This window comes from Myxine glutinosa, chromosome 1 (genome assembly GCF_964187855.1).
Source record: "Myxine glutinosa chromosome 1, kmMyxGlut1.1, whole genome shotgun sequence".
NCBI lineage: Eukaryota > Metazoa > Chordata > Myxini > Myxiniformes > Myxinidae > Myxine > Myxine glutinosa.
This window is the reverse complement of record NC_136261.1, coordinates 25,714,992-25,738,504: the sequence shown is the minus strand read 5'-3', so window position 1 is coordinate 25,738,504 and position 23,513 is coordinate 25,714,992. Positions and strand designations below refer to the sequence as shown.

General features: G+C 37.0%; 1 protein-coding gene across 1 annotated transcript in view; it reads right to left on the bottom strand.

Annotated features, from left to right (window-relative positions):
- Nucleotides 1–6,715: 6,715 nt before the first annotated feature.
- The window catches only part of LOC137421917 (fibulin-1), a 93,746-nt gene continuing 76,948 nt past the window's right edge, over nucleotides 6,716–23,513 (bottom strand). Inside the window, exons 7-9 of the mRNA XM_078769873.1 lie at nucleotides 14,977–15,114; nucleotides 7,508–7,607; nucleotides 6,716–7,140 (exon numbers count right to left, since the gene is read on the bottom strand). Coding sequence (XP_078625999.1) covers nucleotides 7,095–7,140; nucleotides 7,508–7,607; nucleotides 14,977–15,114 — 284 coding nt within the window. The 3' untranslated portion in view covers nucleotides 6,716–7,094. The remainder of the gene's footprint in view (nucleotides 7,141–7,507; nucleotides 7,608–14,976; nucleotides 15,115–23,513) is intronic.

Here is a 23,513-nt window from a genome sequence, read left to right as displayed (position 1 = left end):
ACTGAACATAAAAAGTGTTGTTGTTGGCAATAGTAAAACATGTATGCATAGAAATGCATACATGGATCTCGCGAGATCTCGGAGACGGTGGGAGGGATTTTCGAAGCTCCACACGGTCTCCACGTTTTTCGAAGTTAAGTCTGTTCACAATTGTATTTTGTCGAAACTGTATTTATCTTTCGGTGTGTGAAGTTATTGTGTGCAACTTTGGTTGTTTCTCGGTGTTTATCTTTCATAAATTGATCGTCTGTTTGCCGTGTCGTGTCTTGAGGCCTTGTACAGTGTGCACTGTACAACCTTGAGGCTTTGTTTTTCTCTCAGCGGTCCGTCGTTTGTGATCCAATAACTTTCGTTCTCTGTATTCCCAGGCTTTTCACCCATAGCCTACTTCCTTGTGTAAATCTCAACTCAAAAAAAAAAAAAAAAAAAAAAAAAAAATTCCCTTCTCTGTTCTCATTCGTTTATTCATTCTTATTCGTTCGTTCGTTCTTCGACCACGTGTTTCTCCCCCATTTCCCCAGATAGTTTTCACTCATTAACCTTCAATGTTTACACTTTCCCCTCAAGTTATGTATTCCGTCATATTTTATAACACCTTTTTCTTCTTCTTCTTTAAAAGGCTGCTTTCGACTTGCTCACCAAATCAATTCATCCCAAAAAAAATATCCATCTCCTATAGTGCCTTTGTTCTACATTCACTAAACTCTCCTGCACTCCATCCTCCATCCAGCGTCCTTAAACGTATTTTTAACTCGGTCACAAGAAACTCATTTTGCAATAAATGTTCGTTTCCCATAAATCGTACACTTTCAAAAATCCAATCTCACCCCTCCCCTCCAAATCTTCCCCATAACCCCTCCCCTCCAAATCTTCCCCATCACCCCTCCCCTCCAAATCTTCCCCATCACCCATCCCTTTCAAATCTCCCCCCTTGCCCCCTCCCTCCTAAACTACCCCCTCACCCCTCCCCGCCAAGACGCCCCCTCGCCCCTCCCCTCCTAGACTCCTGCCTCACCCCTCCCCTCCAAATCTCCCCCATATCCCATCCCTTTCAAATCCCTCCCCTTGTCCCTTCCCTCCCAAACTCCCCCCTCACCCCTCCCCTTCAAATCTCCCCACCCTCATTGCTTCTCAATTTCCCCCCTCTCACTCCCCCTCCTCAAAGCGTCCTCCCCGCTTCTTCCCCCTTCAAACTCTCACCTCCATCTCCCCCAACCTTCTGCCTCGCTCTTCCCCCTCCTCAAATAACACCTCACTGTGGCTCACCCAATCACCATCAAACCTTTTGTCCGCCCCATCCTTCCCTTTCTCCGAGCTATTCTGAAATCTCTGACACACCTTCAACAGCTCTCCCTATCTCTTCCACCTATTCCACATCTTACCCTACCCCTCCTCCCCCCTGTTCTGTATCTGATGCTCCCCCTTCCTCTTCATTAACGGTATGGACCTCAAACATCCGGGGCCTTCGTTCAAACTTAACTGATCTCTCCATACAGGTTGCTTCTGTCAAACCAGACGTGATCTGCTTAACAGAAACTTTCCTCCTTTATGATGTCTCTGATTCCATAGTATCTCTCCCGGGCTACTCCCTCCTCCGGTATGATAGACCTGAGCCTCGTCCTGGAGGCGGGGTTGCTATCTTTATCAAAAACTCTCTTCCTCACTCGCCCTGCACTGCACTCTCTCCACCTCACCCCCAGGAATACCTCTGGCTACGGCTTCCCCTTCGCTCCCACCTCTTGTTCATATGTGTGTTGTACCGTCCACCAAACAGTGATGACTCCATCTACATCTCGCTGTCTGATGATATGGACCAACTTCTATCTACTCATCCCAACTCTCTCTTCCTCATATGTGGTGATTTCAATTGTCACCATGCCAGTTGGCTGGGTGTGGGTACCTCTCTCACCAGCCATGGCTCTTCAGCAAAGGACTTCTGCGACTCACTGGGACTGACACAATCTGTCAATTTCCCGACCCGGATCTCAGTCAACGGAACATCTTGTCTTCTGGACTTGGTTATGACTAACTTCCCTGAAAATGTCTGCTGCTCTTCTTCTGCTCCGATCGGATCATCTGATCATGTCCTTGTTAAAGTGGACATCTCTCTGACCATCCTCAGGGAGCCTGCTCAGCGTCGACGAGTCTGGCATTTCACTCAGGCCAACTGGCACGGTCTTCAAGCAGCCATCAATCATCTGGACTGGTCTCCCATCTCTACCACCTCTGACATCAACTCATCCTGGGAATTCTTCCAAAGTAAATTGCTCTCTCTCATGCACAGATTTATCCCATCTCGTCTCCAGTTGTCATACCCTTCCTCCCGTCCATGGTACACGGAATCTTGTGGTGAGGCTGTTGCCCAGAAACAACTTGCCTTCGTCTCCTGGAAAGCAAATCCAACGGAAGGAAATTTCATTTCCTTTCACAAAGCCCGAAACAAGTGTGTGTCCACCCTCAGGAGAGCCAGGAAACAATATCTCTCCGTTCTCAAGACCGAACTCTCTTATCTGTCTCCCTCTTCCAAATCCTGGTGGCGTCTGGTCAAATCCGTTTCTGGTGTTTGTTCCCCCTCCATCCCCTCCCTTACCTCAAACGGCTACACAGCTGACTCCGCACGTGAAAAAGCTGAATGCCTCAACTCTGTGTTTGCCTCTAAATCTTGTGTCCCAAACCCATCCCTCTCTGTACCCACCATACCCAGTCGTACCCTGCTGCTCCTGGACTCCGTGTCCTTTCCTCCTGACAAGGTGGAAAAGTTTCTGTCAACCCTCGACTCTGATTCTGCAACTGGACCCGACGGCATCAGCCCACGGGTCCTAAAATCCTGCTCTGCTGCTCTATCTCACCCTCTCTCTGTTCTCTTCACCCTCTCTTTTGCTCAAGGTCAACTGCCATCTGCTTGGAAATCAGCCAACATCACCGCTTTGCACAAAAAAGGTGCAAAAACAGATCCTAGCAACTACAGACCAATCAGCCTTCTCCCAATTATCAGCAAAGTCATGGAATCCATCATTGCTTCGGATATGAAATCTTTCCTCTTCTCCAATGGCTTGATCTCTGATCATCAATTTGGTTTCAGACCAGGTCACTCTACTCTGGACATGCTGCTTCTGCTGTCTCAACAATGGATGGAGGTCCTCAATGCCAAACAGGAAATTAGAGCTGTCTCCCTCGACATATCACGTGCCTTCGACACGGTCTGGCACCCCGCTCTGCTCACCAAACTCTCCTCCTTTGGTATCCATGGAAATCTCCACGCATGGCTGGCGGACTTCCTCTCTAGTCGTCGTCAACGTGTGGCCCTGAATGGGTTTCTCTCATCTCCTCTTCCTGTTCAGGCTGGAGTTCCCCAAGGCAGTGTTCTGGGCCCCGTGCTTTTTCTGGTCTTCATCAATGATCTCTCTGACTCTCTCGAAAATCCTCTCTATCTCTTTGCTGATGACTCCACTCTCTGCCGCTCCATTCCTCTTCCCTCAGATCGGCAGTCTGCTGCCTCCTCACTCTCTGAAGACCTGGACAAAATCACAGACTGGTCAAACAAGTGGAACATGTCTTTCAATCCTGACAAATCTCACACTCTTACTATGTCTCTCCGAAAAGATCGACTGGACAACCCTCCCATCTACTTTCTCAACAATCCTCTCCAAGAAGTTCTGTCGCTCAAGATTTTGGGTCTCACTATCTGCCATGATCTTTCTTGGGAAAACCACATTTCCAAGCTGGCCTCCAAAGCCAGTCGCCGACTGGGCATCCTCCGTCGTGCGAAGTCCTTCCTCGGCACACCTGAGCTCCTCACCACATACAAGGCTTTCATCCGCAGCTCAATGGAATACTGTTCTCCCCTATGGGCCGGTGCTCCTGCCTCACACCTAGCTCGGCTTCACGCTGTTGAAACCAAAGCTTTCAGAATTATTGGAATCTCCCGCGATGAAGCTATCTCTGAGGGCCTTTCACTCACTCACCGCAGGCAGGTAGGTGGTCTTTCTGTCTTCTACCGACTCCTCTCCGGCCTTGCACCCCCAGCTCTCTCTGTGCTCTGTCCCCCAAATATTCCTACAGGTCGCACAAGATCTGCCAGCAACCCTCTGATGGTTAAACTGCCGAAATCTCGGCTCTCTGCTCACCTTCACTCTTTCATACCTCTTTTCTCCCGCCTCTGGAACAAAGTCCCTCACTCCCTTCAATCCCACTCCTCCCTCCAGGTCTTTAAAACAGCTGTTCACCACCATCTCTTATCTTCCCCCATCCAAAACCTTGATCTTTTCTACCCCCGCTAATTCACCCCAGATCCACCTTGTTTGAAATTCCAACTTCTTTCCTGGAAGTCCTGGCAGTGTCCATATGTTTTATACCTCTCCCACCGCCCCCTTCCCATGCCCCCCCTCCAAAGCCCTCGCCCTCTCTCAGATCTCTCGATGTCTCCATGTCTCTCGGTCCCTGCTCTCAAATGTTGTGTTTGTGTCCTTCCCCCTCTCTCCCCATCTTGTCTACCGCTCCCGATGTTATATGTTTTATGTGTCGGTTTGTCTTTCTGTGTGATTAATGTTCGCTCTTTCACGAGCCTCGATCTTGTATACAAAAAAAAAAAAAAAAAAAAAAAAAAAAAACCAAGAAATAAAAGCTGACCTTCTGTACTCTTACCGCATATTAATCTTTTAACCTCAAACCCAAATGTATTGAGTATATAACAATAATTACAAATTTGACTTCACTGTTCCAATACATATGGAGGGCACTGTATATGAACGTTTGAGAAGGAAAGAGGGCTACATTTTGATAAAGACGGATCTAAAATGATGGTTCCCATACGGAATCCTATTCAATTCCCATGACCGCAATCAGTGTCATCTTCAAACATCTTGTTAAGAACCGCCATTGAGAATTTCCAAAGGTGTGTTGACCTTGAAAGATTATTTGCACTTAACTCAATTTGGTCCTTGTGTGGGGTAACCCCCTAAGTTCTCAGAAGGACATATACAGTCACGTGAAAAAGTAAGTACACCCCATGTAAAGTTTTGACTTTTTCAACATATTTCAACATACAGCTATTTGATTTCAATTTCAACAATATTGATAGATAAAGGTGATATAATATAACAAATATCATGAAACATTTACATTTTGTCGTCCATTGTATAATTAAAAAAAACATAAATGCAAATTTCGCATGTGGAAAAAGTAAGTACACCCTTACATTTATCACTACTTCAAATACCTAAAATTAGAATCAGGTGCACCAGCTCAGGTGCAAATGATTAGAACATTGTTAGAGAGGATCTTGGAGGAACCTGTCTTATTTAAACCTCAGACATTTAGTTTGGTTTGCTCTTTGTTGTTGAAGTGTGCGGCATCACCATGCCGAGATCAAAAGAGCTCTCTGAGGCCTTCAGAAAGAAGGTTATAGATGCCTACGAGTCTGGGAAGGGATTTAAGATCTCCAAACAATTTGAAATCAATCATTCGACTGTCCGGAAGGTCATCTACAAGTGGAGAAGATTCCAAACAACTGCCAACTTGTTCAGGCCAGGCCGCCCCAGCAGGATCAATCCGAGAGCAGACCGCAAGATGCTGAAAGAAGTCTCTATGAACCCCAGAATGTCATCACGGGACCGACAGGTAGCTCCTGCCACTGTTGATGTCAAAGTGCACGAGTCTACCATTAGAAAGAGGCTGCACAATTTTGATCTACATGGGAGGTGTGCCAGGAGGAAACCTTTGCTGTCCAGAAAAAACATCAGGGCAAGACTAAAGTTTGCCAATGAACACCTCGGCAAAGACCAGCACTTCTGGAACAATGTGCTCTGGACAGATGAGTCAAAGGTAGAGCTATTTGGCCACAGTACCAGAAGACATGTTTGGCAAAAACAAAAGACAGCATTTGACCACAAGAACCTGATACCAACTGTAAAGCATGGTGGTGGAAATATTATGGTTTGGGGCAGCTTTGCTGCATCAGGGCCTGGGCAGCTCACCATCATAGAATCCACTATGAATTCTTCATTGTACCAGAGGGTGCTTGAGGATAATGTGAGGCCATCTGTCGGTAAGTTGAAGCTCAACCAAAGGTGGACCTTGCAACATGACAATGACCCTAAACATACCCGTAAATCCACCAAGGAATGGCTGAAATGAAAGAAATGGAGGGTTCGAGAATGGCCAAGTCAAAGCCCGGATCTAAATCCCATCGAGATGTTGTGGGGGGATTTGAAACGAGCTGTGCATGCAAGAAACCCCTCAAACATTGCACACCTGAAAGAATTCTGTATGGAGGAGTGGGCAAAAATTTCTCCCAGTCGATGTCAGAGATTGGCACACAGTTATAAGAAACGTCTACTTGAGGTTGTTTCTGCCAAAGGGGTCAATACCACCTATTAGAGCCAAGGGTGTACTTACTTTTTCCACATGCAAAATTTGCATTTATGTGTATTTAAATTATACAATGGACTACAAAATGTAAATGTTTCATGATATTTGTTATATTATATCACCTTTATCTGTCAATATTGTTGAAATGAAGATCAAATAACTGTATGTTGAAATATGTTGAAAAAGTCAAAACTTTACATGGGGTGTACTTACTTTTTCATGTGACTGTACCTCTCATGGGCCTACGTCCTCATTATCACACCTTACTCATGTAGGTTATATCACTTACTTGTAACATAACGATATGGAATGTTATTTGTCAATTGGGGATGACAAGACAAATCGATCATCATGTGTAGTTATTCTCTGAAATAACAAATATATTTATTTCTTTTTTTAAACATTGATTTAATGCTCATTGAAGATCTTTGTTCACATGTTGTATTCAGGATAAAAGAGTAGGAAACCTCTGTATTGTTTACATTAATTCTGAGGATATTAACAGACAATGGATAGATCAACAATGTATGTGGGATTAAACCAGAGGGATCACAAAGTATGTTAAGTCAGATTCAGATGGGAATACCAAACAGGTCACCCAGAATCACCAGGAAAATATACTAAAAAGGTCAGCCTAAATAATAACAATAATATTTTTTAACATCAAAAAAAATTCTGATATTCAGCAAAATTTGTCCTGCGGCAAAAAGAAAGAAAAAAAGAATTCAGGTTGATTCAGCCACACAGCTTTTCCTTTTTGTCTTCAAGCTCCTGAAAGAGGAGAAAAACAAGTTATTAGTCAATAATCTTAGCCAACACCTTCTTTTCTTGAAGACGCTCACAAGCATCCCGTAACATATATGGTGAGAAATTTGAGGTTCATATTTGAGCCATTGGTTGATTTTATTTTGTGGCTTCAAAATGATGTGTATGTATGTGTGTGTGTGTGTGTGTGTGTGTGTGTGTGTGTGTGTGTGTGTGTGTGTGTGTGTGTGTGTGTGTGTGTGTGTGTGTGTCTGTGTGTGTGTGTGTGTGGTGGAGATTGGGGTGTAAAATAATTCTTAATATAAACGAAGTTTGCACATTGAAATAAATTATGGCATTCATTGTCTGACATGTAACTATATTTCACGTGTACCTGAAAAAGGCAAAACAAGCGAGGAAAGAAACAATGACGAGGGTAGAAAAGATGATCGTCAAGAGCACTGTGACGTCTTTACAGCCGTTGACGTCACCATCTGACAAATTGAAGAGACAAACAAAAAATGTTTTTGATTTGATTAAAGCAGAAGAACAGCTTTGTTGTTTCAATGCTTTATAAAATACTTGCAATGATCCTCCGCCATCATTCAAATCTCCTCCTTTGCTCGTTTTTTCCTGTTCTTCCTTCATTTTTTGTTTATTTTGCTTCTTTCCCTCTGGTTTGATTCTTGTGTTCTTCCCTTCTACCTTCTTCTACATTCACAAGCTACCATGAAATGGGGTGAATAGGGACAGCAAGGTGAATATGGGACAGCAAACAAACTGAAAAATACTTCGGAAACTTTTTTCGCTGAAAATTGATAACCCTACTGATTTGTTGATATTTGGGTTGAAAGTGTTCTCTTGTTTTTAAAAAGCAACTTATAGTCCCTATTAAGCCCATTTATGGGTTAAATAGGAATAAATAGGATTTTTATGGCTGTCCCTATTCACCCCGTTTTACGGGACAGTTTGGAGAAACTAATACAAATTAGTTACATACAAATGTTTGTTACATACAAATTAATACAAATTCATTACAAACTAATACAAAAAAAATAATAATCAAGAAATAGGGACAGTTTGGAGAAACTTTTTATCCCATATTTTTTCTCATTGGCACCGTGGTTTATATTATGGGTGCATATTATGTGCATCCATCTGAGCTATCAATTTAGCAATAAGTTGGAAACTCAGGATTGTTTCTTGATTATTATTTTTTTGTATTAGTGACCAGACAGACAGACAGACATACAGACACACAGACAGACAGACACCCATGACGAATATAGTGGTCACTCTGTTTGATAACTCGTGAACCAAAAATCATAGCAAAAAACAGGGCTTGACTGAACTCCACCAAATTTTACACACGTGTTGGGAGATACCCATTGGCAGGTCAAGGGCACAGAGAAAAAAAAACATCGCCTCACCCCCTGTGATTAGGGTTGTGGGTGGGGGAAGATAAATTACAATTTTCGCCTCTACTGATGCCACGGTGCAAGTGGTTCACTGACTGCTTATGCTATAAGCCACGCGTTATTATTTAATTTCGACAGGGGTTATTATGAGCCACAGCACAAAATATTTTTTCACCATCTCCCCGCTATCACTTCCACCCTCTTCCCACACTGCTCCCTAAGAACATTCTGGTAACCATCAAATGTGCAAGTGCATTTGGCCCGTAGCCAACAGCAAAATCCCGAGAACACAGACATTCTTTTTTACCTCCGCCACTGAAGGTGGATGGAGGTTATGTTTTCACCCCTGCCTGTTTGTCACTTGCCGGAAAAGATTCGAGCTCCGTGGGGCTAGAGTCTCCCCGGAAAAGATTCTGGCAAGTATGTTGGTTGGTTGGTTTGTCTGTCTGTTTGTCTGTTTGTCTGTTTGTTACTTGCCGGGAAAGATTCCGGCAAGTATATTGGTTGGTTGGTTGGTTGGTTTGTCTGTCTGTTTGTCTGTTTCTCTGTCTGTCTGTTTGTGCACAGTACTACGTCTACATCATTGCACAAATAATCGCCATAATTTACACACATATTTGTCTTGACCTGGAATCGACTGTGCCCAATTTTTTTTAACTCTCTCAACCAAAGGCCTCCATTATGACGTCATAATTCGATAATGCGACAAGTAAAAAACTTCATCCAATCAAGATGCAATTTCTTCAGTGCAATGTCGGCAGAAACTGGTGGAGAAAAATAATAATAATGATGACGTCATCGGTCACGTGGTTCGGCCGCCATCTTGGAAAAACCGAATAACTTTGCACCTCTATATCTCCGAAAGTGCTGAATGGAAAAAATTGAGACATGGCTCATTGTAAATAACTCTCCATGGGGAATATAATATGTTAATGATGATGTCATAGGTGCCTCCATTATGACGTCATAATTCGACAAGTACAAAACTTCATCTGATCAAGTTTAAAATTTCTTGAGCATAATCTAGGAATAAATTGGTTTAGAAAACAAGTAATGATGACGTCATCGGTCACGTGGCTCGGCCGCCATCTTGGAAAAACCGAAAAAATTTGCACCTCTATATCTCCGAAAGTGCTGAATAGAAAAAATTGAGACATGGCTCATTGTAAATAACTCTCCATGGGGAATATAATATGTTAATGATGATGTCATAGGTGCCTCCATGATGACGTCCTAATTCGACAAGTACAAAACTTCATCTGATCAAAATGAAATTTCTTGAGCATAATCTAGGAATAAATTAGTTTAGAAAACAAATAATGATGACGTCATCGGTCACGTGGTTCGGCCGCCATATTTGTCCAAAATGCCCGATAAAAAAGTACATTCCAGCAAGTCCTCGGTCTCTGACCGATTTTTCATCTGTCTGTCTGTTTGTTTGTGCGCAGTACTACGTCTACATCGTTGGACATAGCATCGCCATACTTTACACACATATTTGTCTTGCCCTGGAATAGACTGGGCCCAATTTTTAACTCTCTAGGTCCAAGGCCTCCATTATGACGTCATAATTCAATAATTCGACAAGTACAAAACTTCATCCAATCAAGATGCAATTTCTTGAGCGCCATGTCGGCATAAACTGGTGGAGAAAAAAAATAAATGATGACGTCATAAGTCACATGGTTCGGCCGCCATATTTTTTAATTCCGGCAAGCCCTCGGTCTCTGACCGATTTCTAGTCTGTCTGTTTGTTTGTGAACAGGATATCTCAAAAAGTTGTGGACTGATTCGGATGAAATTTGGTGGAGAAGGTGGGGTATGTGACAAGGCCAAATTTATTAGATTTTGGTTAAGATCTGGATCCAGATTTGGATCCAATAATTTTTCTGTGATTCTTCACCTTTGGGAGATAGGGCAAAAAAGAGATGGAGCACAATATCTCAAAAAGATGGGGATGAATTCGGACGAAACATGGTGGACAGGTTTGGTGTGTGACAAGGACGAATTGATTCTTTTTTTGGTGAAGATCCAGATCCGGAGACTTAATTATTTAATTTTTTAAGTGATTCTTCACTATTGAGTGATCGGACCAAAAGTGATATATAGCATGATCTTTCAAAAAATTGTGGATGACTTTTGATAAAACTTGGGGGATGAGTTGGTTATGTGGCAAGAACATGCCGATTATATTTTGGTTCAGGTCTGAATCCTGATCTGGACTATCAGTGGGATATGAAATGTCAACTGTTCAGCTAGGTGGGGGTATGCTCTGTACTGAGTGCTGGTCTAGTTTTTCATTTGTAGTTGCAGACATTATTTAATACATCTGGGGTTTGTTGATTTGTGGTGTATCCTTAATATACCCAAACTCTACATCCTATTACTGTTATTCCAGAAGCTACTGTATTCGCAAGAAATTTATAATAGATTGGCATTCTATCTCTTGAATTCAGCTATGGCCAGTGAGGTGATAACTGTTGTGTCTAAATTAAGGGTTTATTCCAATTGCCATCAAGCTTGTCCCAAAGTGAAATGCAACGAGAGCTTTGAAATTGCAGGTCTATAAGCAATGCCTGACGCCAGAGTGTCTGACCTAAACAGTACTATGATATTTCCAATGAAGCCTCTTTTGCACTTACACATGTTGGCTAGGACATGACCTTTGCACTCAGCATATTTGTGGCACGTGACAAATGCATCTGCACAATCCTGTCTGTATTTGATGAAAGGTCAGGGTAATTAAATAATCAGAAAATAAAAAACAACTAGAACAATGCGACTGTGTCACCAATATGCCTCCGCATATTCCCACGACGGGTAGATGCCCTCGTTCACTGCCCAAAAAATAAACAAGTTTGAATTTAAATCCCATCAGCTGTTTTGAAGTATCACATTTTCACCAGCCATGACAGGTTTCACATCAATCGGTGAAGCAGTTTCAGAGAAGGGATTTTCTTAAATATCGGCTTTCAAGATAATATGGCTGCCATACCACATGACATATGACTTTAAAAAATGAACACTCTGCATATGCATGGGTACTGGGTAGGGGATCACGTTTGTGAAGTTTCGTGTTGATCGGATAAGGTTCCTTTTTCTATCCAAGATGGCTGCCAAACCACGTGACCTACGACATCATAATTTTCAAACAATATGCAACAATGGTGTTAAATGATATTTGTAAAATTTCGCATCAATATGGTAAGTGGTTTCAGAGATATAATTATTTAATATTTTCCTTCAATCCAAGATGGCTGCCAAACCACGTGACGTACGCCATCATCATTTTCAAACGATATGCAACAATGGTGTTAGATGATATTTGTAAAATTTCGCATCGATAGGGTAAGCGGTCTCAGGGGTATAATTATTTAAAAAAAAATTCGTTCAATCCAATATAGCTGCCATACCATGTGACCAATGATGTTTTCGTGATCATCTTTTAATCGCCATGCCTAGTCAATGTCACACATAATGTTTTGAGTCAATCGATTTGGTGGTTTGGGAAAAGATGTTTTTTTAAAGGTTTTAGGTTAAATCCAATATGGCTGCCAAACCATGTGACCTATCATGTCATAAATTTAATATTTCAATACAAATGGGTCATAGATCATGCGCATGCAATTTCAGATATTTTGGAGAAGGAACTCGATTATAAAAATTTTCGCTGGTATACCACTGCACCTATGATGTCATCGTTATCATGCTTTTTTCCATTGGGAGTATTGACAATGTGCCAAGTTTCAAATTTTTCCATTCAGCGGTTTCCGATAAATAATTTTTTAATTATTTGCTTTTAATCCAAGATGGATGCCATACCACGTGACCTATGACATCACAATTATCATAAACACATTCTGCATGGGTGCCACTACTACCCTTTCTCCCATTGGGAGTATTGACAATATGCCAAGTTTAAAATTTTTCCATTCAGCGGTTTCCGAGAACTCATTTTTTTATTATTTGCTTTTAATCCAAGATAGCTGCCATACCACGTGACCTATGACGTCATAATTATACTAAAACATTCTGCACGGGAGTCGCTCTTACCCTGAAAATTTCGTTTCAATCAGACATACAGTTGCTGAGAAAATCGAGGTTTAGCCCGGACGGACGGACGTACGGACACTCGGACAGCCCAAAAACATAATGCCTTTGGCAACTTCGTAGGCGGAAGCATAAAAACAGTTGAAAGCTATAATTTTGTGAAACAAGGAATCATTATTTTTCCTTTTTGACACTTAGATATTTTTGACACCAGGCTATCAGAACATTAGATCTTTTAGACATTGAACTGTTAAAGCCTATCAACTTTGGAATGGCGAAAATGAGCCATTACAACAACCATCCTTACAATCAGCGACAATTTATGAGAAGTATTAGTGACTAAAAGTGACTTCCCACAAACGAATGTCTATATTGCACTGATTCATATAAGATTATCCAATAAACAGGAAAGGAAAGTGATATTAGGCCTTGCCTGGCTGTCTTGGGAGCACCCCATTACACATTCATTGAAAGGTAACTATCTCATGAACTTATAATATCCATTTTATTATTACCCTGCGCTCGCGAAGCGAAAAGTGGGGTTAAGCATTCAGTTGCTACGTGTGCCGTGTGTTGTGTGCCGTACGTGTTTGCATTTTAAAAATTCATTTTCTCGGCAACCGGTGGTCCGATTGACACGAAATTTTACCATAGAAGCGCCTCCCCTTAAATATTTTTTTTATTCATAATTATGACATCATAGGTCTCGTGGTACGGACGCCAACTTGGGACAACGTTACACCTCTATATCTCCCAAAGCGCTCAATGGAAAAAATTGAAGCATGGCTCATTGTCAAGTACTCACCATGGGAAATAAGATGGGTTAATGGTGATGTCATCGGTGCCTTAATTATGACGTCATAATTCGACAAGTACAACGCTTGATCTGATCAGTATGAATAAAACAAAAATTCCTCTGCAACTGTTAGACCAATGGACACTAAATTTTCAAAATATGTGCGGCTCCTCCTGTAGAATTTTAAAATGATAATTATAACGTCATAGGTCACGTGGTACAGACGCCATCTTGGAAAAAAATCGAAAAAAGTTGCACCACTATATCTCCGAAACCGCTCAATGGAAAAAATTGAAACATGGCTCATTCTAAAGAACTCCATATGGGGAATAGGTGTTGTTAACAATGACGTCATTGGTGCCATAATTATTATGTCATAATTCGACAGGGACAACGCTTAGTCTGATCAGTTTGAAATGTGTTGAGTGTGATCTATGCAACAATTATATTAGAGAATATGAATTTATCATGTCATCACTCACGTGGTCTGGCAGCCATATTGGATCAAAGAAAAAAAAATGTTCAAAAACAGAAGAGTTGGCTTCTAGATAGCCTCGAGCACATTTACGCTTATTTGACATCTCACCCCTCTGAGTTCATTAAATAGCGGTCTGAATAAAATAGCACGGTCAAGGTCAAATGGCGGTCTAAAAAAATAAAACGTCATTGCTAAATTCTACCATTGAGGAATGTTAAAGATGCTTGGCCTACCAAGACGTTCTTGCATCGTAATAGTGGACCTGCATTGAAGTTGTGCATCTGATATTTGTTTCGTGCCCTTGACCTACTTTTTTAGGATTGTGACCTGCTTAACAAAAAACACCTTAAAAATCATAACTTGAATAATTTCCCCCAATTTTCATGATGTTGAGTTTTTTTCATAATTTTCATCAATTTTCAACACATTTTCTTAATTTACACTTCCCTAAATGTTGAAGGTCAAGATCATATGGTCGTCCAAAATAAATATGGCCATCATTAGATCGCAAGCCAACGTTAGGTCACGGGCGATCGCCAAGGGTAAGCAAGGGTAAGCCTTTGGTTATCGCTTTGTGATCACAGATATCTAGTTGCTTTCTGCTCCTTCCTCTTCACACACTTTCCAGCTTTCTTTCTTCTCTCAGTCCTTACGGTTTCTCTCCCTCACTCATTCCTTGCTTCGATCTTTAACCTTCTCACTCACTCAGTTATTCGAGCTTTATCCACCCACTCAATCATTCCTTTGAACTCCTTTTTCCTTGGTAACTCACCCATTCTCACTCATTCCTTCTCACAGTTCCTTCCAGCTACTTATCCATGAGTCATTAATTTATTCTTACTCCCTCCACTTTGCTCTCTTCTTCCCCCTTGTTCACTCTTTCTTTTCTTTCCCTCCTGATTGCACCTCCCTTCTCCTTCATCATGATTTCTTCTTCCGCATTATCCCCCTTGCTTGCTTCTCCCCATTATTTCCCCCTTACTTAGTCCCTGCTAGTCTTTCCTCCACCTTTGCTCACCAGCACCTCCATTAGTGCTCCCACTTCTTCCCCACCCACAAGCTTGTTCTCCCTAGCTTTCTCACAAGCACACACACTCTAGTGGTCACTCTGGCAGTCTGACCTGCACCATATGTAGTATTGTGTGGAGGTAACTTGGGAGAATGGCTTAAAGGCTCAGAACAACTGAAGGAACCAGGGCTGTTGGAACAGCGGCTCCCATTTTTGCAAGTAGTCATATTCTCCAGACATTCATCAATATCTGCACAAAAAACAAAAGAGATAGTGAACATCAAGGTGGCAAAGAAAGCATAAAAATCTGGCCGACGTTGATAAGATATATCTACGTCGCTGTTAAAAATGATGAAAATCACAATAAAATAATATTTTCTTAATGATAATTAATCTGTGTTTCATATCGTACCAAATTAAAAGTATTATCTGATCACAAAAGTAACATAATTCATTTTTATGCATGTTGAAAAATCATGAAGGGGTTCGTTCCTGCTTCATTAACATTTTGACAAAAAAAAAATCATCTGCTCAGCAGAAGCTGATTAATATTAAAACCAGTAAACTATTCTGTTTACGCTAATTAAAATTCATTGAAGCATGGACAAATCGACACGATGCTAATCACATGGAATGTTGCAAGTCTTCTTGTTATGAGCGATGCATTTTTTAAAGTTTACATTCTGGTTTGTTAGTTTTTATTAAAATAGCTTGATTAGGTTGCCTTGGTGTGTAAATAAATTTACATTTTTGTTATAATTTACATAACAAAACAGCTTGATGATGTTGCCATGGTGTGGAAATAAGTTTACATTTTTGTTATAATTTACATAATAAAACAGCTTGATTATGATGCCTTGATGTGGAAATAAGTTTACATTTTTGTTATAATTTGCATAATAAAACAGCTTGATTATGTTGCCTTGGTGTGTAAATAAATTTACATTTTTGTTATAATTTACATAAAACAGCTAGTTTATGATGCCTTGATGTGGAAATAAGTTTACATTTTTGTTATAATTTGCATAATAAAACAGCTTGATTATGTTGCCTTGGTGTGTAAATAAATTTACATTTTTGTTATAATTTACATAATTAGACAGCTTGATTATGATGCCTTGGTGTGGAAATAAGTTTACATTTTTGTTATAAGTTACATAATAAAACAGCCTGATTATGTTGCCTTGGTGTGTAAATAAATTTACATTTTTGTTATAATTGACACAATAAAACAGCTTGATTATGATGCCATGGTGTGGAAATAAGTTTACATTTTTGTTATAATGTACATAATAAAACAGCTTGATTAAGTTGCCTTGGTGTGGAAATAAGTTTACATTTTTGTTATAATTTACATAATAAAACAGCCTGATTATGTTGCCTTGGTGTGGAAATAAATTTACATTTTTAAAATAATTTACATAATAAAACAGCTTGTTTATGATGCCTTGGTGTGGAAATAAGTTTTTTTGTTTTTTTTTGTTTACTGAATCGAGGCTCGTGAAAGAGCTAACATTAACTACACAAACATCACAAGTTTACATTTTTGTTATAATTTACATAATAAAACAGCCTGATTATGTTGCCTTGGTGTGGAAATAAGTTTACATTTTTGTTATAATGTACATAATAAAACAGCTTGATTATGTTGCCCCGGTGTGGAAATAAGTTTACATTTTTGTTATAATTTACATAATAAAACAGCTTGATTATGTTGCCTGGGTGTGGAAATAAGTTTACATTTTTGTTATAATATACATAATAAAACAGCTTGATTATGTTGCCTTGGTGTGGAAATAAGTTTACATTTTTGTTATAATTTACATAATAAAACAGCTTGATTATGTTGCCTTGGTGTGGAAATAAGTTTACATTTTTGTTATAATTTACATAATAAAACAGCTTGATTATGTTGCCTTGGTGTGGAAATAAGTTTACATTTTTGTTATAATTTACATAATAAAACAGCTTGATTATGTTGCCTTGGTGTGGAAATAAGTTTACATTTTTGTTATAATGTACATAATAAAACAGCTTGATTATGTTGCCCCGGTGTGGAAATAAGTTTACATTTTTGTTATAATTGACATAATAAAACAGCTTGATTATGTTGCCTGGGTGTGGAAATAAGTTTACATTTTTGTTATAATTTACATAATAAAACAGCTTGATTATGTTGCCTTGGTGTGGAAATAAGTTTACATTTTTGTTATAATTTACATAATAAAACAGCTTGATTATGTTGCCTTGGTGTGGAAATAAGTTTACATTTTTGTTATAATTTACATAATAAAACAGCTTGATTATGTTGCCTTGGTGTGGAAATAAATTTGCATTTTTGTTATAATTTACATAACAAAACAGCTTGATGATGTTGCCATGGTGTGGAAATAAGTTTACATTTTTGTTATAATTTACATAATAAAACAGCTAGTTCATGATGCCTTGATGTGGAAATAAGTTTACATTTTTGTTATAATTTACATAATAAAACAGCTTGATTATGTTGCCTTGGTGTGTAAAGAAATTTACATTTTTGTTATAATTTACATAATTAGACAGCTTGATTATGATGCCTTGGTGTGGAAATAAGTTTACATTTTTGTTATAATTTACATAATAAAACAGCCTGATTATGTTGCCTTGGTGTGGAAATAAGTTTACATTTTTGTTATAATTTACATAATAAAACAGCCTGATTATGTTGCCTTGGTGTGGAAATAAATTTACATTTTTGTTATAATTGACACAATAAAACAGCTTGATTATGATGCCATGGTGTGGAAATAAGTTTACATTTTTGTTATAATGTACATAATAAAACAGCTTGATTATGTTGCCTTGGTGTGTAAATAAATTTACATTTTTGTTATAATTGACACAATAAAACAGCTTGATTATGATGCCATGGTGTGGAAATAAGTTTACATTTTTGTTATAATGTACATAATAAAACAGGCTGATTATGTTGCCTTGGTGTGGAAATAAGTTTACATTTTTGTTATAATTTACATAATAAAACAGCCTGATTATGTTGCCTTGGTGTGGAAATAACTTTACATTTTTTTATAATTTACATAATAAAACAGCTTGTTTATGATGCCTTGATGTGGAAATAAGTTTTTTTTTTTTTTTTTTGTATACTGAATCGAGGCTCGTGAAAGAGCTAACATTAACTTCACAAACATCACAAGTTTACATTTTTGTTATAATTTACATAATAAAACAGCCTGATTATGTTGCCTTGGTGTGGAAATAAGTTTACATTTTTGTTATAATGTACATAATAAAACAGCTTGATTATGTTGCCCCGGTGTGGAAATAAGTTTACATTTTTGTTATAGTTTACAAAATAAAACAGCTTGATTATGTTGCCTTGGTGTGGAAATAAGTTTACATTTTTGTTATAATTTACATAATAAAACAGCTTGATTATGTTGCCTTGGTGTGGAAATAAGTTTACATTTTTGTTATAATTTACATAATAAAACTGCTTGATTATATTGCCTTGGTGTGGAAATAAGTTTACATTTTTGTTATAATTTACATAATAAAACTGCTTGATTATGTTGCCTTGGTGTGTAAATAAATTTACATTTTTGTTATAATTTACATAATTAGACAGCTTGATTATGATGCCTTGGTGTGGAAATAAGTTTACATTTTTGTTATAAGTTACATAATAAAACAGCCTGATTATGTTGCCTTGGTGTGTAAATAAATTTACATTTTTGTTATAATTGACACAATAAAACAGCTTGATTATGATGCCATGGTGTGGAAATAAGTTTACATTTTTGTTATAATGTACATAATAAAACAGCTTGATTATGTTGCCTTGGTGTGGAAATAAGTTTACATTTTTGTTATAATCTACATAATAAAACAGCCTGATTATGTTGCCTTGGTGTGGAAATAAATTTACATTTTTTTATAATTTACATAATAAAACAGCTTGTTTATGATGCCTTGGTGTGGAAATATGTTTTTTTTTTTTTTTTTTGTATACTGAATCGAGGCTCGTGAAAGAGCTAACATTAACTTCACAAACATCGCAAGTTTACATTTTTGTTATAATTTACATAATAAAACAGCCTGATTATGTTGCCTTGGTGTGGAAATAAGTTTACATTTTTGTTATAATGTACATAATAAAACAGCTTGATTATGTTGCCTTGGTGTGGAAATAAGTTTACATTTTTGTTATAATTTACATAATAAAACAGCCTGATTATGTTGCCCCGTGTGGAAATAAGTTTACATTTTTGTTATAATGTACATAATAAAACAGCCTGATTATGTTGCCCCGGTGTGGAAATAAGTTTACATTTTTGTTATAATTTACATATAAAACAGCTTGATTATGTTGCCTTGGTGTGGAAATAAGTTTACATTTTTGTTATAATTTACATAATAAAACAGCTTGATTATGTTGCCTTGGTGTGGAAATAAGTTTACATTTTTGTTATAATGTACATAATAAAACAGCCTGATTATGTTGCCCCGGTGTGGAAATAAGTTTACATTTTTGTTATAATGTACATAATAAAACAGCTTGATTATGTTGCCCCGGTGTGGAAATAAGTTTACATTTTTGTTATAATTTACATATAAAACAGCTTGATTATGTTGCCTTGGTGTGGAAATAAGTTTACATTTTTGTTATAATTTACATAATAAAACAGCTTGATTATGTTGCCTTGGTGTGGAAATAAGTTTACATTTTTGTTATAATTTACATAATAAAACAGCTTGATTATATTGCCTTGGTGTGGAAATAAGTTTACATTTTTGTTATAATTTACATAATAAAACAGCTTGATTATGTTGCCTTGGTGTGGAAATAAGTTTACATTTTTGTTATAATGTACATAATAAAACAGGCTGATTATGTTGCCTTGGTGTGGAAATAAGTTTACATTTTTGTTATAATTTACATAATAAAGCAGCCTGATTATGTTGCCTTGGTGTGTAAATAAGTTTACATTTTTGTTATAATTTACATAATAAAACAGCTTGATTATATTGCCTTGGTGTGGAAATAAGTTTACATTTTTGTTATAATTTACATAATAAAACTGCTTGATTATGTTGCCTTGGTGTGGAAATAAGTTTACATTTTTGTTATAATGTACATAATAAAACAGCCTGATTATGTTACCTTGGTGTGGAAATAAGTTTACATTTTTGTTATAATTTACATAATAAAACAGACTGATTATGTTGCATTGTTGTGTAAATAAGTTTACATTTTTGTTATAATTTACATAATAAAACAGCTTGATTATGTTGCCTTGGTGTGTAAATAAATTTACATTTTTGTTATAATTTACATAATAAAACAGCCTGATTATGTTGCCTTGGTGTGGAAATAAGTTTACATTTTTGTTATAATTTACATAATAAAACAGCCTGATTATGTTGCATTGTTGTGTGAATAAGTTTACATTTTTGTTATAATTTACATAATAAAACAGCCTGATTATGTTGCCTTGGTGTGGAAATAAGTTTACATTTTTGTTATAATTTACATAATAAAACAGCCTGATTATGTTGCATTGTTGTGTAAATAAGTTTACATTTTTGTTATAATTTACATAATAAAACAGCCTGAATATGTTGCCTTGGTGTGCAAATAAATTTACATTTTTGATATAATTGACACAATAAAACAGCTTGATTATATTGCCTTGGGGTGGAAATAAGTTTACATTTTTGTTATAATTTACATAATAAAGCAGCTTGATTATGTTGCCTTGGTGTGTAAATACATTTACATTTTTGTTATAATTTACATAATAAAGCAGCTTGATTATGTTGCCTTGGTGTGTAAATAAATTTACATTTTTGTTATAATTTACATAATAAAGCAGCTTGATTATGTTGCCTTGGTGCGGAAAGAAGTTTACATTTTTGTTATAATTTACATAATAAAGCAGCTTGATTATGTTGCCTTGGTGTGGAAATAAGTTTACATTTTGGTTATAATTTACATAATAAAGCAGCTTGATTATGTTGCCTTGGTGTGGAAATAAGTTTACATTTTTGTTATAATTTACATAATAAAGCAGCTTGATTATATTGCCTTGGTGTGGAAATAAGTTTACATTTTTGTTATAATTTACATAATAAAGCAGCTTGATTATGTTGCCTTGGTGTGGAAATAAGTTTACATTTTTGTTATAATTTACATAATAAAGCAGCTTGATTATGTTGCCTTGGTGTGGAAATAAGTTTACATTTTTGTTATAATTTACATAAAAAAACAGCTTGATTATATTGCCTTGGTGTGTAAATAAGTTTACATTTTTGTTATAATTGACACAATAAAACAGCTTGATTATGTTGCCTTGGTGTGGAAAGAAGTTTACATTTTTGTTATAATTGACACAATAAAACAGCTTGATTATGTTGCCTTGGTGTGGAAAGAAGTTTACATTTTTGTTATAATTTACATAATAAAACAGCCTGATTATGTTGCCTTGGTGTGTAAATAAGTTTACATTTTTGTCATAATGTACATAATAAAACAGCTTGGTTATGTTGCCTTGGTGTGGTAATAAGTTTACATTTTTGTTATAATTTACATAATAAAACAGCCTGATTATGTTGCCTTGGTGTGTAAATAAATTTACATTTTTGTTATAATTGACACAATAGATCAGCTTGATTATGTTGCCTTGGTGTGCAAATAAATTTGCATTTTTGTTCTAATTTACATAACAAAACAGCTTGATGATGTTGCCTTGGTGTGGAAATAAGTTTACATTTTTGTTATAATTTACATAATAAAACAGCTTGATTATGTTGCCTTGGTGTGTAAATAAATTTGCATTTTTGTTCTAATTTACATAACAAAACAGCTTGATGATGTTGCCTTGGTGTGGAAATAAGTTTACTTTTTTGTTATAATTTACATAATAAAACAGCTTGATTATGTTGCCTTGGTGTGTAAATAAATTTACATTTTTGTTATAATTTACATAATAAAACAGCTTGATTATATTGCCATGGTGTGGAAATAAGTTTACATTTTTGTTATAATTTACATAATAAAACAGCTAGTTTATGATGCCTTGATGTGGAAATAAGTTTACATTTTTGTTATAATTTACATAACTAGGGCTTGCCCGTACGTGCGTGCAAAAAAACATGCGTGCAAACAACAACAACAAAAAAAAACTTTGAAACCACGTGGCAGTAACGACCACAGAACCCCCCCCCTCTATTTACATGAAATGGCTTGGTCCATTCGCAACGACCACAGAACCCCCCCTCTATTTACATGAAATGGTTTGGTCCATTCGCAAAGCCAAAGCGAACGGCTTGCGAGTACGGTGACCATACCTTGGGAACCACTTGTCCGATTAATTTCAAACCTTGAAAAGGCACATCCTCGGGTCCCCAGCAATATACCTGGCAAGTTTCAAGTATATCGGACCGGTAGTTGTCGAGAAACAGCGGTCGCATACATACATACAGACAGACAGACACACAGAGATTACTGGAATTATAGATAGATAAAACAGCTTGATTATGTTGCCTTGGTGTGTAAATAAATTTACATTTTTGTTATAATTTACATAATTAGACAGCTTGATTATGATGCCTTGGTGTGGAAATAAGTTTACATTTTTGTTATAAGTTACATAATAAAACAGCCTGATTATGTTGCCTTGGTGTGTAAATAAATTTACATTTTTGTTATAATTGACACAATAAAACAGGTTGATTATGTTGCCATGGTGTGGAAATAAGTTTACATTTTTGTTATAATGTACATAATGAAACAGCTTGATTATGTTGCCTTGGTGTGGAAATAAGTTTACATTTTTGTTATAATGTACATAATGAAACAGCTTGATTATGTTGCCTTGGTGTGGAAATAAGTTTACATTTTTGTTATAATGTACATAATGAAACAGCTTGATTATGTTGCCTTGGTGTGGAAAGAAGTTTACATTTTTGTTATAATGTACATAATGAAACAGCTTGATTATGTTGCCTTGGTGTGGAAATAAGTTTACATTTTTGTCATAATGTACATAATAAAACAGCTTGATTATGTTGCCTTGGTGTGGAAATAAGTTTACATTTTTGTTATAATGTACATTATGAAACAGCTTGATTATGTTGCCTTGGTGTGGAAATAAGTTTACATTTTTGTTATAATTTACATAATGAAACAGCTTGATTATGTTGCCTTGGTGTGGAAATAAGTTTACATTTTTGTTATCATTTACATAATGAAACAGCTTGATTATGTTGCCTTGGTGTGGAAATAAGTTTACATTTTTGTTATAATGTACATAATGAAACAGCTTGATTATGTTGCCTTGGTGTGGAAATAAGTTTACATTTTTGTTATAATTTACATAATAAAACAGCCTGATTATGTTGCCTTGGTGTGGAAATAAATTTACATTTTTTTATAATTTACATAATAAAACAGCTTGTTTATGATGCCTTGGTGTGGAAATAAGTTTTTTTTTTTTTTTTTGTATACTGAATCGAGGCTCGTGAAAGAGCTAACATTAACTTCACAAACATCACAAGTTTACATTTTTGTTATAATTTACATAATAAAACAGCCTGATTATGTTGCCTTGGTGTGGAAATAAGTTTACATTTTTGTTATAATTTACATAA